Consider the following 17500-nt stretch of genomic DNA (forward strand, 5'->3'; position numbering starts at 1 on the left):
GGGGTGTTGGGGTGTATGTGTGTTTAGTTTGGTTTTTCTTTGTTGGATTGTGGGGTTTTGTTTTTTTTTCCTCCTTTTGCCAAGAATAGGGCAGTCTTTTGCGTGTATTGTCATTTGAATTGTTCTGCCTGAAGATATTTTTAGTTTAATTATGATGCTTATTGCATTTGAACAGATATCTGGAAACATGGCTACTGAACATGTTAATGGGAATGGTACTGAAGAGCCCATGGATACTTCTGCTGCAGTTACCCATTCTGAGCATTTCCAGACATTGCTTGATGCTGGTTTACCACAGAAAGTTGCTGAAAAACTAGATGAAATTTACGTTGCAGGTAAGATGTGAAACTTGCAAAACCACACATACAGTATTTTATTGGACTTTGCTGTGTTTGGGCTAAAATAGCAACTTTTTGTGGTTTCCAAAAGTATGGGAACTGCAGTCTTACCAAAATCTGTGGATATTTTCCACTCAGTGCTTGGATTTGTTGTAGCATTTTTCAGAGAAAAGTCTTGGGCCAGGGCACTTGGACTGAGAGGTGGGAATGAAGAGAAGTATGCAAGTGACCATAGCAGTAGCTGGAATGGGCAACAGATAATTTTTAGGAGGAGTAGGTGATGTGGTCATGGTGCTTTTTTCACAGTAGTTGTAGGTAACTGTAAGTAACTGAAGCTTTGGTATTCATCTGTTCATGTATGTAATAATTCGTGACAGTATTTGGGCTTATGGACGCGAAGGTTATTGTGTTGGTTCTCTCAGACATGGTGATTGCTGGCATTTTTTAAGCTTGACTTTTGGATTGTGGTAGTCACTTTGAACGCTGCAGTTTATTTGTCTTTATAATAAAGTCTTCTCAGAATGTACCAAGGTACCATTGCTAGGCAGGCTAAGTCAGGTTTTGATAGATCCTTCTGAATTCGGCTTCAGGATATTGAAAATAAACTTGGTCTGTGTAACATCTGGGTTTCATAGAAGTCAAATGAATACATAAACGTAGTAACTGTTACTCTGAATCTTAACTTTTTTTGGACGCTTTTTGATTAAAAAAACGTTAAATGCACTTAAATATTTACCGTTAAGAGGACTCTAGTGGTTGCACATGTATATAATAACTTATATTAATCAGTGGTTGAAGTAGGGGTCACTGAAATGTGATAGATGTGTTAAATCTGGTTAAACTAAGATTGCTACCCAAATATAATTAGTAATTTTTTTTTCCCCCCTTTTCTCTAGGGCTAGTTGCACATAGTGATCTAGATGAAAGAGCTATTGAAGCTTTAAAGGAATTTAATGAAGAAGGTGCATTGGCAGTGCTTCAGCAGTTTAAAGACAGTGATCTCTCACATGTTCAGGTAATGCTAAGCAATCTAGAATACAATTATTGAGGGTTAAACTGCTAGTTGACTGGCAAGAAGTTTGCTTAAGTCACTTCAGTGATCCAGATGTGATATGTAAAACAAGCACTGTATTAGTTCAAGGTAAAACTAATTTCTGGCTTGTCATGTTTTCAGAACTGAAGATTAATGTATCTTTTGCAGAACAAAAGTGCCTTTTTATGTGGAGTCATGAAGACATACAGGCAGAGGGAAAAACAGGGGACCAAGGTGGCAGATTCTAGCAAAGGACCAGATGAGGCAAAAATAAAGGTATGTGCCTAAAAGATAAAAGTTACACTGTTTGTCTGTGGTTTTTCAAGGGTGTTGTGATAGTTTCCTTTATTCTTTTGGAACTGTTTTTCTTAAAAGGGCTATTTTAGATTTTTTTTTTTCATTATTGAAAACTCATTTGCCTTTTTTATCTTGCACTTTTTCCCCTTCAAGAGGAAAGTTAATCACTGTTGATTACTCAACCGAATGTATAGAAAAGTGGAAAAGATTTGACAGTTTGCTTAATGTCTAGTTGAAACAGCTATGTTTTGTCCGCAGTTAAAAGTGTTGGGAAATGTGCTAGCGCAATTCCTTGCATTCAGAATGCATAACTTCAGCTACTGCTGATTGGTTTTTTTGCTGCTTTTGTTCCTTCTTGTTTGTTTTGTTTTTTCTTCAGTTCAGGTTTAAAGCAACTCTGCAGTATGGAGGAGATACCACATGTCTGAAAGAAACCTATTGTAGTGGATACAGGACTTAGTCTACTTCTTAAGACATAATCACTGTACCCCAAACTGCCTTAATAATGGATACGTTATTTCTTGGACTGAGTCTTCTACTAGCAAAAGACTCCTGTCTTAAGAGTTAGGCATACTGTGATTTATTAAAAATTCTGTGATTAGCAACTTCACCAAAGCTTAAGGGAAGAAAAACCATCTAAGCATGCTTAGTTGACGTCTTAAAAAGTGAGAGAATCTTTAATCTTTAACTTTTCATGTGTAAAGTGCAAATTGAGCGTGCTGTATATTACAGATAACTAAGTAGCTTGCAAAACTAGAAAATCTTTTTTTCTCCTGACTTTGAGGCTGGGATGCCATTAATTATAAAATAAAACTGAAAACCTGATGCAGTTTTTGCTACTACCACGTAAAACAACAACTTCGTTAACCAACTTAAAGTAGCTTAGCTTTTACTGCTCATGGCTATAGCAGTTAAAATAACTTTGCAATTCTCCAGTAGCGAAATTACGAACTCTAGATTATAATTATGCTTCTTTAATACATTGTTTCTGTGTTTGTAGAGGTGATTTATCTTTGGACAAAATTCTTAAGACTAATTTCAGAGGAGTTTCTCATTATGTTTGTATATTGGAATTTCATCTAACATTTACATTGGTAGTGTTATCTGACTGTATGGAGTGATTCTAGTGAGGCTCAGTTGTGCTGGGATGCTCTATGTTCCCACAAGGAATTTAGGGGGGAAGGTGGAGGTTAAGAGAAAGGAAGTAGTACCACCATGTCAGTGGTTGGATACCTGAAGGAGTCTGGACAGTGTTACAGGGGTGTAAGCACTTAAACATGCGTTCTTCAACTTCACACTTATGAGTAATCTCATTAAGTGAAGGGAACTCCTGTGCATAAATGTTTGCAGGATTGGACATGCCAAAACAAGAAGTGGCTCAGACTCAGATCTTTTTAATTAAAGGAAAGCTTGCTATTCTATTTCTTGTCCTTATTTTTTTCCTTTTTGTATGAAAATGAAGGAATCAGGGAGAAATTTATGGGAATATCTTAATTTTCTAGCAGTGTTTCTTTACCTAGTAGTTGTAATTGTTGCAGGTTACTTGTCAAAGTACTAGCAGTAGGCTTGTTTGCCTGTGGGAGTTTCAAAGCAGTACAGTTTAAGAGGAATTACAAGCATGTCTGTTTGTGATTGAAGTGCATCTACACTAGCTCAACTTGTATATGATTTTAAAATTTTAAGTTTCTTACTTGAAGGCACTCTTGGAGAGAACTGGCTACACTCTTGATGTGACTACTGGACAGAGAAAGTATGGTGGACCTCCTCCAGAGTCAGTCTATTCAGGACAGCAACCTTCTGTTGGTACAGAGGTAAGAAGAAGGAGATGTTTATGTAGATGTGTTCTTACTCGTTGGAAGTATTTTTTTTATAAACAACACTCTGTATGCCTGTTGTAGATATTTGTGGGCAAGATTCCAAGAGACTTGTTTGAAGATGAACTTGTTCCATTATTTGAGAAAGCTGGCCCTATATGGGATCTACGCTTAATGATGGATCCACTAACTGGTCTAAATAGAGGATATGCTTTTGTCACTTTTTGTACTAAAGAGGCAGCTCAGGAAGCTGTTAAACTGGTAAGTTTTCTTCCTACGTGGATTTTTTTTTCTTCGTAAGAACACTGGCTTATAAGCAGTTTGTCCTGATGCTTACATTCTTAAGATGAAACTGTCATTGTTAGATCACTTCATAAAAGTCTGATAGGTGTTTTTATTTCACTGGCTGTATTAGGCACAGGGGGTGGGAGTGGGGGGGTGGGGGAGCTGATGGACTTCTATTTGGTCCAGTTAGATGAGCCTTTATTATCAACAGAAGTTGTACTAGCAGCAGTGACTTCTGAGGTGTTTGCACCTGGGTGAGTTTTGGAGAGAAGTGGTGGTTGGGTTGCTGTGCTCCAAGAGAAGTGTTGGTCAGGTTGGCTGTGATTTCTCATTTGCTTGTGCACCGGCAGGGGGCCCCGCGCTGGGAAAAGGCTTCCAGAAGTCAGAGCATTTCATAAGGCACTTCAGATGGGAAGTGATCATTCCTAAGTGTTAAGGTTTCTTCTGTTTGCGACAGATGACTGGAAAAAGTTGTATATCCTGCCAGGTTAAAAACCACTTCCTCTGTTTTACACGGAGGTGTGAAATAGTATGTTATTCCTTAGATCAAACTCTTAATAAGCTTTCTAGATTTTATACATCAAGTATCCATCACTAAAAAAGAGGGGGGGAAAGAAACACCACCCTGCTCCTCACAGTGCTCCTTTGTTTTCCTGGTTAAGTTGAATTTGAACTTCTTGAGCTAGCTACTACTACATTGATTTGGCCGAGATCACTGTGCAATATGCCCCTCGAGTGCTAACTGTACTCATCCTGAGGTGTACCCATAACTGCATTAATTAATATAGTAGGGTTACAATTTCTTGTTTTGTAATAACGTACATCTTAAGCCGTTAGGGCACTCTGTTGACATGTATTAATGTAAGTTGGTGGAGCTGAAGGTGGGAATGTGTTTTGAAAAAGTATAGAAATGTCTACAAAAGTGGAAGTACAAAAACATCTGGTATATACTGTTTAGCTTTTTAAATAAGAATGGTTGGTGTTCCTGTGCACAGTTCAGATATACTGAGGATAACTGCATATACCTCTTTCATTGTCAACCTAGTTATTGTGTGTGAACTCTGAGAGTTATGCACATGACTTAGCAAAGCCATGAATCAAATAACGTATGTTCTCAGAGGCGCCTAATAAATGAACAAAAAGAATTTTTTCTTTGCTTAGTTGAATTTGCTTAAAAGCAGCATTCTCTGAAAAAATCATTCAGGTTGTGTTTCCATAAAAGTAACATTCCTGGCCTCAGTCTTCCACTAAATGATACAAGGCAAAGAAGTAGTTGGAGTCCCTTTATATCTGATATCTGATGTGCAGGAAGAAAGTGTGTCGTGTTCTGGTTTTCAGTTAAACAGCCACTGAGTGTAGTAGTTGAAAAGTGTTGCAATTGATGGGGCAGTTTTTCAGCCTTTATGCGAACTTCTCTGAGGGCAGTGTTAGTTTTAAATTAGAAACTATGGCATTTGTCAGTTTTTTGAATGGTTCCAACCATAGTTAGCTGGCTAGTTTGGTGTATTGTAAGTCTTCCAAATTGTTGAGGAGTGACTTGCAGGGGTGTTAGCAAAATACGGCTGTGGAGCTCAGTTGAAAATGTTACTTCTGTTAGTTACCCATGCCTTGGAGAGGCTGCTGAAAGGCTCTTGGAAATGCTGAACCCATGGTCCAATTTATAATAACCTGGTACTTTAACAGGTGGTGTTCTTTTTGATACTGGTTGTAATCTTCTGATACACAACTTATTTCCCAGCTTCCTGGACTTCCTGGGACAGGGCGGGTTCTGTTACTTCCCTTCTGATACTGAGAAGACTTGCAGATACAAGCAGTAGTTATTTTTATGTCCAGTACTTAATCCAGTGTGGTTAACCCTCGCTGATTAGGTAGAAATAGCATCTCAGATGTTCACACAAGCACTGACTATCAGAAGTCTGAGGTTGTCATTTTTCTTAACCCCAGGTATTTTTTCCCTGTTAACATGTCTGTGTTTACCTCATGTTTTATACTGTTTTAAGAATTACAGTTCCAGTTGTGTTCTTTCGCACGCATCTTTAATTCTCAATCCTATTTAATGTGAAGTTGTTGAGATACCAGTTTTTCAAAATATTTGAGTGATTAACATTACTGTAGATAGGTACAGGATAAGTACTAGAGGTGAAGCTTGTTGGAAAATGAACTGAAGACTGTATTAGCTTATGGTGTATTTTTGTGTAGAGCAAGTGTAAGCTTGATCAAAGTGCAGGTACAGGTGGGTTATGCAAATATGCAGCTTGGCAGCAGTGTATAACAGTACAGCTTGCCATTTGCTGCTGGAAATAAGCTACATTTTCTGGTGAAAGTTTAAGTGGAAAAAATGACAAGATGGACTATGCAGTTTTTGACGTGTTTGTGAGTAGGTTCTTATAGAACTTAGTGGGGGGAGTGTGGAAAATAGTGTCTAGAGGGTAGTAGTACCTCTGTTACTAACTTCAGGCATTGATTCAGTGGTGACAGGAGGCGGAAGCAGTATCTAGGCATAACTAATTTGGTAGCCTGATTATTTTGGTGCTTTACCAAGATCATGATTTGGGCCCGTTCATGTCTTATCCAAGTTTACAGATGGTATGTAAACTATATACCTAAAAACACCAACTTTCTATTCAAGAGCACCTAATTCAAGGCTGCTTTTCAGGTAGTTAATGTATGGTAGTATGAAAAAACCCATATTGGAAATATACTTGGGAACAAACAGTTGAATATGCTTTTTAAGATTGCGTTATGCTCCAAAGAATTTAATATATTGCTCAATGCTACGTTTGCAGAAGTGAAATATTCGGCATGCAGATGCTGGAGAGGAGTGAAAATTACATGTAAGTGATGATTGTCCAATTATTTTTCTTTCAGTATAACAACCATGAAATTCGTTCTGGAAAACACATCGGCGTATGCATCTCTGTTGCCAATAATAGGCTTTTTGTTGGTTCTATTCCTAAGAGTAAAACCAAGGAGCAGATTGTTGAAGAATTTAGCAAAGTAACAGGTAAGTCAGTAACTATGTTTTGTAGAGCTGGAAAGATGTCAGACATCATCAGTGATGAACTCTCTTCACCATGTTTTTGGCTGGTGGTCGAGTGATAATGAATCCAAATGAAGACCACTTGGCATTTGTCCTGACTTCCTAGGGGTTTGGGTTTTTTAACCTATTGTTGTGCTCAGGGCTAAAATTATTTGTGGTAAGACTAGGTGCGTGCTTGCAAGCTCTACCTAGAACATAAGTGGGTAATGTTTAAAAAAGAATAAAAATCAAAGAAAGAAATAGTTATTTCAATACTAATGATTATTTTAAAACTTTTCAAGGCAAAACTGAAGCAGGTTGTACAATGTAACTAGTTCTGTGCTTCAGAATTCTTAGTGATTTGATAAGCAACCCTTTGATAATGGTATATAAACTGGCAAAGGTAACATGTAATGGCTCTCTCTGCTACTGAATTAGATTCTTTGGGTTCATTGGAGCAACACGTAAACTTTCTGGATGTCTTAAAATCATGCAGATTTGGTCTCTTGTTATTGAGACATCCATGGAAAAACACGTGCTGCGAAGTGGTGTGACTAAAGGGTTTGAGAGGAGAACTGACAAGTCGCAACTTTTGGCTGCCCTTATGTCTCCTCCATTCAGTTAGAGGAAAGGTACTCTTCTGTAGCTGCTAAGCTTTCTTCACCTAATAAAAATGAAACCTGATTCAGGATAGTCTAATGTCTTTCTTTGAGAATGTTAGTTTTCAAGATAGGGAAACATATTACGTACATGGTCTTGAAAGTCTAGTGTGTTCATGCCTTTTTTGGAACCACTTGTCAGATGTGTATTTACCAGAAAGATGATCCCCACTTTATAATACAAATTAATGGATTGAAGCCATAACAAATATTTTGCTTAATTTCAGAGGGTCTTACAGATGTCATATTGTATCACCAGCCTGATGACAAGAAAAAGAACCGGGGTTTCTGTTTCCTTGAATATGAAGATCACAAAACCGCTGCTCAGGCCAGACGTAGGTTAATGAGTGGCAAAGTGAAAGTCTGGGGAAATGTTGTAACGGTGGAATGGGCTGACCCTATAGAAGACCCAGATCCTGAAGTGATGGCAAAGGTAATAAAGCTATAAGGGAACCATAATATACTTGAAGTGCCTTGTTCCAAAATAAGTACTTCCTGACATTAGCCTAAGTTTAAATAGCATCTTTCCTCCGTCTTGAGAGATGTTGTAGGTGAGCTGATAAAAACATGAATACACTTTAGAATTGATGTGAATTTAAAAACCCTTCACTGATGTTATTTTATGCTCCTGAAGCTGAATGTTGAACATAGTTCTTGCCAAAATGACACATAAAGCGATGGACTTAATTCCTCATTTGGAAGTGGAGATGACTCCAAAACTTAAAATGATTTTGTAGCTTAATATTTGGAGGGACAGACATCTGGGTATGATCACAGAACAAGCTTTAATTATTTTTAAACCTGGAACTTTGCTTACCTCATCAGAGTTGGAACATGTCAGTAAGATGCACAAAGATATTTTCAAAGCTGCCTTTAGCGGTTGCTTCTGAGAAGTTACGCAATTACTTTGTATTTTGAGCTTTGTATCTTATTTTAGTTTGCGGGAGGGGGTAATTCCTTAAAATACTGAAACTAGCAATATTTTGGATTTTGAATATTTCATTGAAACTGAAGTCTGGATTATTAACTCTTTGAAGTACATTGTAGCTGTTTTTTGTACGTATGTGTGGGGATGGTATTTTGCCAGAAAGTAATTACCTAAATTTTTTTTTTTTTCATTTTTATTTTTTTCCCCCATCAGATAATGCCCATCCCTGTCTTTTCAGTTATGTTGTGTAGTTGAGTTGTTTAATGGAAACTCGTAGCTAGCCCGTATCCTTATCTCTTTCTCTTAGCTTGCTTTTTGTCTGTGCTTTTACTCTCATCTGAGACACGTCACTTGCTGGAGTCCTACTTTGGTGGACCTAGTAAGATAGCTTGGCTGGGATCTCCTCTTTGGTGAGCCATAAGGGAAAAGGGTTGGGGTGGGGGCTCATTCTAGGGAAAAAAGCTGCTTTTGTAATACACATGTTACAGAAGCTTTTGGACTACCCTGTCTGCAGACTTTATTTTCCTTGCCTGGCATCATAGACTATCAGCAGTGGGGAAAAGTCTTGCAAGTAAAACTTGTTGAAGGTGGTATGTCCTAAATACGGCAGCCTATCTCTCTGTTCAGTTTTTTGGCTCAAAAGAGAAGAGACCTAATCCATCAAACTGTTTAAATAAATGAGCAGGAACTTCTGCTGACATGACTGAATAGATGAGTAGGAAGTGATAGAGGACATAATCAGGTATCTTTTCTGAGTAAGTTTAGAGATGTGGGGAGTGAAAGACTAAAGACATTAAAACTTGATAATGGTTTGCCCTATTTAATATACAGTTTTTTGAATGAGTTAGTGCCTTTAATTGTTTTATATTTGAAATGGGACATGAAAGTGGCAGAAATGCAAATATGAAAAACATGCAGACAATCAACTTGTAAACTTCTAGTGCCATATGGCAAAGATAGGGCATGGAGCTTGGGTAGAAAAATGTATGTAAGAGTGAGACTATGTGAAAGAATAAACTAAAAAGCTAGAGAACATCTAGCCTGTGTCTGAAGGCAGAAGTTGAGACAAGCATTGTGTCTTCCTTGCTGGCTCTGTCCCTTAGTGTATTCTTTTAGCAAGGAAAGTCGCTACTCCAGTCTTCCTTGCCCACTTACTGTGTGTTTTGAGAAACTGACCACATCTGGCACTTCTGGAAGTGTTAGGTTTACTCTCTGTTTTTTGTTGCTGTCTTTCTCCTAAGAGCAGCTGAGGTGCTACTGCAGTCTTGTAATCTTACAGATGGGAGCTGCAGGTTAGCTGTCATTGCTTCTGACTACTGTCAGGAGCAAAGGGAGAGCTGTTGATCCTTGTCATCTTACACATTCCTGTGGTAGAAGGCTCTGGAGGAAACACTGAATAGGAGTAGGTTGCTTTTATCAGAATGATCATCTGGTCAGCAGTATTCTTGTAAGGACTCCTGGAAAAGCAAGTCCATAAGAACAAACTATGAGATTTGTTCTTATAGGTCAGTGACAAACTGAACATGAGCTGGCTTCAGTGTGAGCTCACAGCCCGGAAAGCCAACCATATCCTGGGCTACATCAAAAGAAAGGTGACCAGCAGGTCCAAGGAGGTGATCCTGCCCCTCTACTCTGCTCTCGTGAGACCTCACTTGGAGTATTGTGTCCAGTTCTGGTGTCCTCAACATAGAAGGACATAGAGCTGTTGGAACAAGTCCATAGGAGGGCCATGAGGACGATAAGTGGGACATCATCCTACACCTCCTGTATGAAGACAGGCTGAGAAAGTTGGGGCTCTTCAGCCTGGAGAAGAGAACACTGCGTGGAGACTTCCTAGCAGCCTTCCAGTATCTGAAGAGGGCCTACAAGTATGGCAGAGAGGGACTCTTCATCAGGGACTGTAGTGATAGGACAAGGGGAAATGAGTTTAAACTTAAACATGGGAAGTTCAGCTTGGGTATAAGAAAGAAGTTCTTTACTGTGAGGGTGGTGAGGCACTGGAATATCTTGCACAAGGAAGCTGTGAATGTTCCATCCCTGGCAGTGTTCAAGGCCAGGTGGGACAGAACCTTGGGTGACATGGTCTAGGGTAAGGCGTCCCTACCAGTGACAAGGGGCTGCAACTAGATGATCTTAAGGTCCTTTCCAACCCAAACTATTCTGTGATTCTAAGAAGAAAAATTCACCTTTGTAACCAGAACGTGAACAGCCTTCTCTCCTAGAAGCAGCATGTCATATCATCAATATATGGACACCTACTAATTTGAAGTTGTGAAATGTTTACTCTAGACTTTTTTCCTTTCTCCTCCAGACTTACACTTATATGTTGTAGAGGGTAATGTATGGATGCATACATAAATTTAAATGGGCTGTTACCTTAAAATGGAAGTACCTTAAGCATCATGAGGTAGAAGGCTAGATTCTGAAGCTAGATATATGTGCTACAGAAGATTAGTGCTTGTAGAAAAAGGTAAAGTTGGTTTAATATTTTATTTCTGGTCCAAAGTGAACTTTTCTAACTCTGGGAGCTGTGTTTTAACTTACTTTCTCCCAGGTGTTATTTTGATGCCTCTTACACCTGCAGATAAAATTCTTAATGTTTTACCTGATTCCTGTAGCATGGCTGAAGTGACACAGGAAGTTCTGGAGTGGCAGGTTAAGCAGCTAAATCAATTCTTATACTTGTGGTTGCCTGGTAGATTACAGGACAGGAGACAGGGCTAGTAACCCTTGCAGAACGTGGTGATGAAGTCTAAAGTCTTTGTGTTGTAGGTAAGTAGAGGAAAAGCAGATTGCAGAAGTTTTGGGGGTAGTCTGATCGTAAGCAGTTTAAAAAGTGAGTTCTGCCTTTACTCAGCAGCAGCATTTTGTCATATGTTGCTTGTTAAATGTATATTTATGGATTCTTGGTGTTATCATCTATGAGCTTTAATGAAGAGGGTTTCTTTTCCTCCTTCCATCATTAGATAGCGTAAGTGAAATAAAAATAAATTCATCTTTCTTTTAACCTATGCTTTTACCTGCCTCCTAGCTTGAACATCATCTTTAACTGGTGCTGCTACACTTCTAAGCTGTAACATGACCAAAGGTTAAAAATTAGCTGTTAGAGATTAATGGATTTATCTACACTGGAAAAAAGTTGTTAGTTGCTTTTTACTTCTTTAAAGAATGTTGTATTAGTGTATTTTGTAACAAAAAAGTGATGATTTTTAAGGTTTTTAGTTATGTCTGACACTGTCATTGTGGGTTTATTAGTGAAGGCTACTTAGGGTTCGTTATGAATAGTGTTTGAAAGTTACCAGTTTTTAAAACCATTGATAGCATCACAAAATTTGCTGTAATTAATTTTTAATTGTATAAAGTAGCAGTTACGACAGTTTATTAAAAATGATTATTACATATGGCCTACAAAGAAATAAATGTCCTTGCCATCAAGGCATGTAGGAGGAGCTTTACAAAGGATAGGAAACAGATTTCCTTGTGGAGCTGGCTGTGATTTTTGTTATCTCCTGAGAATCGGCAACTAATGTCAAAGACTAGAGTTGATACACTGGGTCAGATTCATGATCTATATTATCCCTTTAAAGCTCTGCATCCCATCCTAGTTCAGCTAGCAAGTGAGACAAAGACTTACGGAAGTATCTCCTGTTTATTTGTAATTTAATTACATAGTAATTCATCTTAAAAGGGTGTCTGGGATTATTGAGTTCCTGTATATGGTGGGAGTAGAGAGTATGTCTCTGCTTGAAAAATCTAAACAAGCTTTCATTAGTCCCTTCACACCCTGCGTGGTGATATTTGTATTGACCTTCAGGGTTAGGAGTACGAAGTTGCTGCTGCCATCTACAACGTTCCATTGTCATCACCTAATTTGAAACCATTAGTAGTGGAGGGGATGTGAGTAGAAGTTGCAGGTCTTTGCTGTTGTGCAGCTGCAGTCTAGGAATGTAGGACTGTGTGAGCGTTGTGATCACCTCCCACTGCCAAAGACTGTCACAGCACGGTGGCAGTGTTTGGAAGGGATTCTCCCCAACTAGCCAAAGAGCCTGTAAATTGTGAGAACCCATAGATGACATCATGTAAACATACTAGTGTACAGTCATTTAATGCAACCTCAGTGTGGGCTCAAGAATGAGTCTTTGAATACTAACAGGTCACTAATAAATGTGATTCCTGATGTCCAGTGTACATTGTTTGCTATATGAAATAAGAGTGTAGTTTCAGCCTTCATCAGACTGCTCTGTACTTTCTTTTATCATAGTGGTGGTAGATGAAACTTTTTATTGATGATTTATTCACAGTCAGGTGGTTAACAGGGCATATATCAATAATTGGAAAAACTACCAGCCTCTCTGATCTTAAAAACTGCCATAGCAGTCTTTGTGTAGCTTAAGAACTAGGTATATTGCATGCTTTAGAGACCTGGGGAAGGGAGTAAACCTCCAGAGTTGTTTGCAGGTGGCTGCTCCTCAAAGGAAGGACGTAGTTTGACTCGTGAGACGGTCCAAGGGTGACTTGGCAATGTCGGCCTTAGTATCCCCTTCTGTCTGCGTTACCTCTTCTAGCTTCAGGTCACTGAGCACTCCTCAAGCAAGTGCAGTCCTGATGCTAGGTATCTGGTGTAGCTATAGCAGGGGAGCCACAAGTTAAGCAGCTTGGGAGCTGCTGGCCTGTCACCTCTGACCTAGATACTACAGCGATGACTGTTCGTTCTGCAAATACCTGAGGAAAAACCTGTCTAAAGAATGAAATGTTTTGATAAGTTAATTGTTTTGTGTGTAACCAATTCTGGTTGCCTTCTTTCAAGTTTAAAAGTGTTCTGAGTTGAAAATTACTGCTGCTGGGATTCTTTTAAACATTGACACAAATCGGATTGACTTTCAGGATACTAACACTTATGTAATCATGTTTGAAAATAGATGTAATATTTCTACCAGTCAGGGAATTTTGGAGCTAACTCTTGCTGTATGAATATATAAATACGCATATTCATGTGCATGTATATAAAGTGCTGTACATAAAATGTAATGATGTGTTCAGTACTGCCAATAGCAGTGACTTGCGAAACTTTGTGTTCTGGCATTAGGTTGTACTTCTAAGGGGTTTTTTGTTTGTTTGCTTTTGCTTCTTTTTTAGGTAAAAGTTTTGTTTGTACGCAATCTTGCCAATACTGTAACAGAGGAGATACTAGAAAAGGCCTTCAGTCAATTTGGAAAGCTAGAGCGAGTGAAGAAGCTAAAAGACTATGCTTTCATTCATTTTGATGAACGGGATGGTGCTGTAAAGGTAAGTGAAGAGGACTCTGTGTGTAAGTATTGGCTAAACATAACATTTAGGAGCTGTATACTTCAGAATGAGCTGTGTCTGGAGAAATGGTAACACATTAGCACTGATAACTTTGTCCTCTCTGGGTGTCTTGTAGGAAGACACAGTTGCTAACTTGAAAAGTGGATCTTAGATGCACCTATTCTAAGTAATTCTGCTGATGAGTATCGAAGATAATTACATGTGTTATTATTTGAAACTGAAGTGCCGGAAGTTGAGTGACTCTTTTCACCAAATTACTGGTAGAATCTAAAGCAGTATCTCTAGGACAAGTGATAAAATCATAGGTAATCTTTTTATCTTCCAGGAACAGAATGACTTCTTTACTATGGTGTGCGATAAGCACCTTTTTCTTTTTTTGATGAGAGGTGCTGGACAGTTGAGTAATTGTCGTTCCTGGATTTTGCTAGCCTGGTCGTGGTGGTGTTTTGGTTTTTTTGTTTTGTTTTGTTTTTTCTTCTGTTACCTGTCATTGGGAGGGGAAAGTGTAATTCCTCCTGTCTATAGTATATCTATTTATGTTCTGTGAGAAGATGCAGGATACAAGGGGATTCAGTTTTTGGTTTTTTTTACTCATCCAGATGCCTTAAAGTAGCTGCTTAGGAAGGTGATGGAGAGAGTCTTTTCATAGTATATGTATCACATCAAGACTTAGCTATGTAGATTCCCTAAAAGTGGTAGAATCTTCAGGATTCCCCTGTTTGATTTTTAACTTGTAGCAATTACTGGGCGTATGGGAATTGTACGTGTGTGTGTGTTGGTGGGGTGGGGTTTTTGTTTGTTTTCAGGGTTTTTTTGTTGGTTTTGTTGTAAGAATGAGACCGTTAAATTCTGATTTTTGGCTTCTGGTTTAAAAAGAAAGTTACATTTATTACAAGTAAAATAAAATAATAAACCCATATACTGATCCCTAGCTTTAGTTGTTTTCGTGTGTGTGCTGACATTAGAAATTTTTTTCTGTATTGCAAAATCTATACTTTCAGAACTGCCACTTCATTAATTGAAAAAACTTGCAAAGATTGAAGCCAATTTACAGTTCTGAGTGGAAGATTTCTAAACTGAAACGTGCAGTCCTGAGATTCAGAGCTAAGTTTAGAGGAAATACATAACTCTGGAGCCCATAGTACTATGCTGTCTGATTATTTCTTTAGCTTTATATTGTTATTTTAGTTCTGGACAACAAATTTTACAATGAGTACACTAAACAATAAAATTAATAACTTCAGATATGCATAGAAGTATATTTAAAGTCTGGTTAATTCCCTCAGGCAATGGAAGAAATGAATGGCAAAGATTTAGAGGGAGAAAACATTGAAATTGTTTTTGCTAAGCCACCAGATCAAAAAAGGAAAGAACGGAAAGCTCAGAGACAAGCGGCTAAAAATCAGATGTAAGTGTAAATGCATGCACATGTTGTATTACTTCTGAAAGACATGTATGCTCCTACCAAATTGGAACTTCTGGGTATTTTAGTAGGTATACTATAGTGTGTGTAGGTTTCCTGGCTTCTCTGAAAATGTTGGATTCATTTAAGTTGTTTGCATTTTACTTAAGATGTAGTAGTGGTGTTGGTGAGAATTCGGATACTGTTGTGCTGTTGTGCTCCACTCATTGAGTGTGAGAACAACAGAGGAAATGTTTGAAGGTCATGCAACATGCACACTTCTCACTTTGAACGTCCACAGACTTCTATGCTAGCATGTCACTTGAATTAATTTAGCAACATGTGCTCCTCCCAGCAGGCTTAGTAGTACTGATGTAGCCCTTCCCGTTCAGTAAAGCATCCACTGAAAGGATGATCCTGAAATTCTTTATTTGCCACTTCCAGAAGATAGACCTGCTCATGAAGGTGTTTCAACTCATACTAACAGAGATCTTGCACTAAAACCGCTGAATGTTGCAAAAAAAAAAAAAAGGTGTGGGGAAATTCCTTTTTTGTGTGTTCTGTTTAATATTCTCATGTGTTTTTCTTCTTGGATATCTTGTAGCTTTCCTAACCATCTTTCCTCCCCCACCTTATTTCCAAAAATAACTTCTGCTGGTGCTGCTGTGCAGCATCCAAGAAAACTGAGTAGTGAGGTTACCAGATTAATACAGCTCTCACATGGTGACCTACTGTACATATGCAATTGGTTAAGTTTGCTCTACTTATAGTTCTCGTAACTTTCTTGGCCCTTTTGTTCTTCTTCCTTGGGCATCTGGTATTGCTGTAAGAAAAGAATTTCTTTTTTCTTTCGCTTCTCTTCTGTGCCAGGCAGGCCTTTTCTGTTCTGCTTAAGACTTTTAGTAATACAACTTTCTTTCTTTCTGTATGTTCTGCATCTTGGCAATACTAACATAAATACTTGTTTAATTAAAACATAAAATGCTGTTGGAAGTTGCAGTTTGCTTCTCAACACAGGCAGTTGTCTGCATGGTTGTGTTGTCTCTGGTTGGAGATAACTGCAGTGTACAAACAGTTCTGCTAGCTTGGTATTCAGGATCTAATAATGGCCCATTTCCAGTGATGAAAAGGAAGATTTTCTTAAAATGCACTTGGATCAGTTATAGTGCTGTGTGATTCCGCTCCCCCCTCCCCCCCCCCCAGCTGTTCTCTGCAGATTATCTGAGACCCAGATTTATTACTTCTGGATAGCATAATATATTTATAACACTGAAAGTCTTCTGGCATGTGTCACTTCTAATACTAATAGCTGTATGTTATCTCCATTCCTGCCCCTTTTATTGTTTAAGATGTGCATGTCTCATTTTGTGGAGGTAGGTAAAACAGGGCTGCCTCTCTTGTTCTTCTAGTCAGAGGTATAGTAATGCCACTTGTTGAGTTCTTCTCGCTGATTCTTTCATTTGGCAGTTCTCCATGTTCCTTTGTTTTTCTGAACTGTCAAGGCATTAGGAAAGCAGCTAGTTTGATTAAACTTTAGACTTTTTTGAGTTTTGAATGTATTGTTCATGGGTAAATTGTACAGGCGTTTAATTTTATTTTTTTTCTTGTTAGGATTCCAAAAGATGAGGGAATAGGACATGTGTGTGTTAAGTCTGTATCCTAGTTACTTGGGAAGTATACAGTGACATCTTAAGATCTTAGCGATAATTTGTAGGTTGCATGTTTACAGTTGTAAAAAAGTTCCTTTTCTATTCTGGAAACTTCCATATAACTGTAGATTCAGTTAGATTTGTACACTAGTATAGTTAGTAACTTTACCAGCTTGCATGTAAGTGACTATTTAGTAAGAAGCATTTTATACCATGCCTTTGCCATTTGAAATGTATTGTGGCTGTCAGGAGTAGACTTCTTAATCTGTGTTAGTTTCTTTGCTCTTCAGCACATCTGTTTGAGTTCTGTTAGCCTGTAAAACTGTATGTGAGGAAAAAACAAACCTAAATATGTGAAGGGCAAAGTGTTTGTGATGATTACTAAGTTGTCTCCATCCCAAGTTTGAAGAGAAGGTATAAAAAGTTTTGACAGGGGAGACCTGGTTAGAGAGTGCGTATAAAGCAGTGTCAGAGAGCAGTTGAGCTACTAGTAGTATGCTTTTGTGGAATCCAGCTTTTTTTTTGAGGGCTAACACAGTTATATTTGCATATAAATCCTGTGCTTAGGATGTTTAAAAAAAAAAATCTGTATGCAACCTATGCTACTGCTTTGAAATTTTTCGAGGTGTGTTGTGAATGGGATACCTGCATCAAGATACTAAAAATAATTTTTGCCTTGAGTGTTCAACAAGAAAGTAAAAGATCAAAAGATTGCAATGGAGGAGCAGGGCAGAATTGCTGTACTTCATTGTACTAGGAGGTGCTTAAT

General features: G+C 38.3%; 1 protein-coding gene across 7 annotated transcripts in view; it reads left to right on the forward strand.

The window, feature by feature from the left end:
* The first annotated feature begins 181 nt into the window (after positions 1-181).
* The window catches only part of SYNCRIP (synaptotagmin binding, cytoplasmic RNA interacting protein), a 21851-nt gene continuing 4532 nt past the window's right edge, over positions 182-17500 (forward strand). For 2 of the 7 annotated variants that reach the window (XM_010024821.1, XM_010024822.1), the window contains exons 1-9: positions 188-335; positions 1235-1353; positions 1540-1647; positions 3366-3479; positions 3567-3743; positions 6636-6771; positions 7673-7878; positions 13510-13659; positions 14967-15088. In XM_010024821.1, the coding sequence (XP_010023123.1) occupies positions 188-335; positions 1235-1353; positions 1540-1647; positions 3366-3479; positions 3567-3743; positions 6636-6771; positions 7673-7878; positions 13510-13659; positions 14967-15088 (1280 nt within the window). Of the gene's footprint in view, positions 336-1234; positions 1354-1539; positions 1648-3365; positions 3480-3566; positions 3744-6635; positions 6772-7672; positions 7879-13509; positions 13660-14966; positions 15089-17500 lie in introns of those variants that run through there. The other 5 variants (XM_010024823.1, XM_010024819.1, XM_010024825.1 and 2 more) reach the window with 4 other exon arrangements.

Source organism: Nestor notabilis, unplaced genomic scaffold (genome assembly GCF_000696875.1).
Source record: "Nestor notabilis isolate BGI_N333 unplaced genomic scaffold, ASM69687v1 scaffold8572, whole genome shotgun sequence".
Taxonomy (NCBI): Eukaryota; Metazoa; Chordata; class Aves; order Psittaciformes; family Psittacidae; genus Nestor; species Nestor notabilis.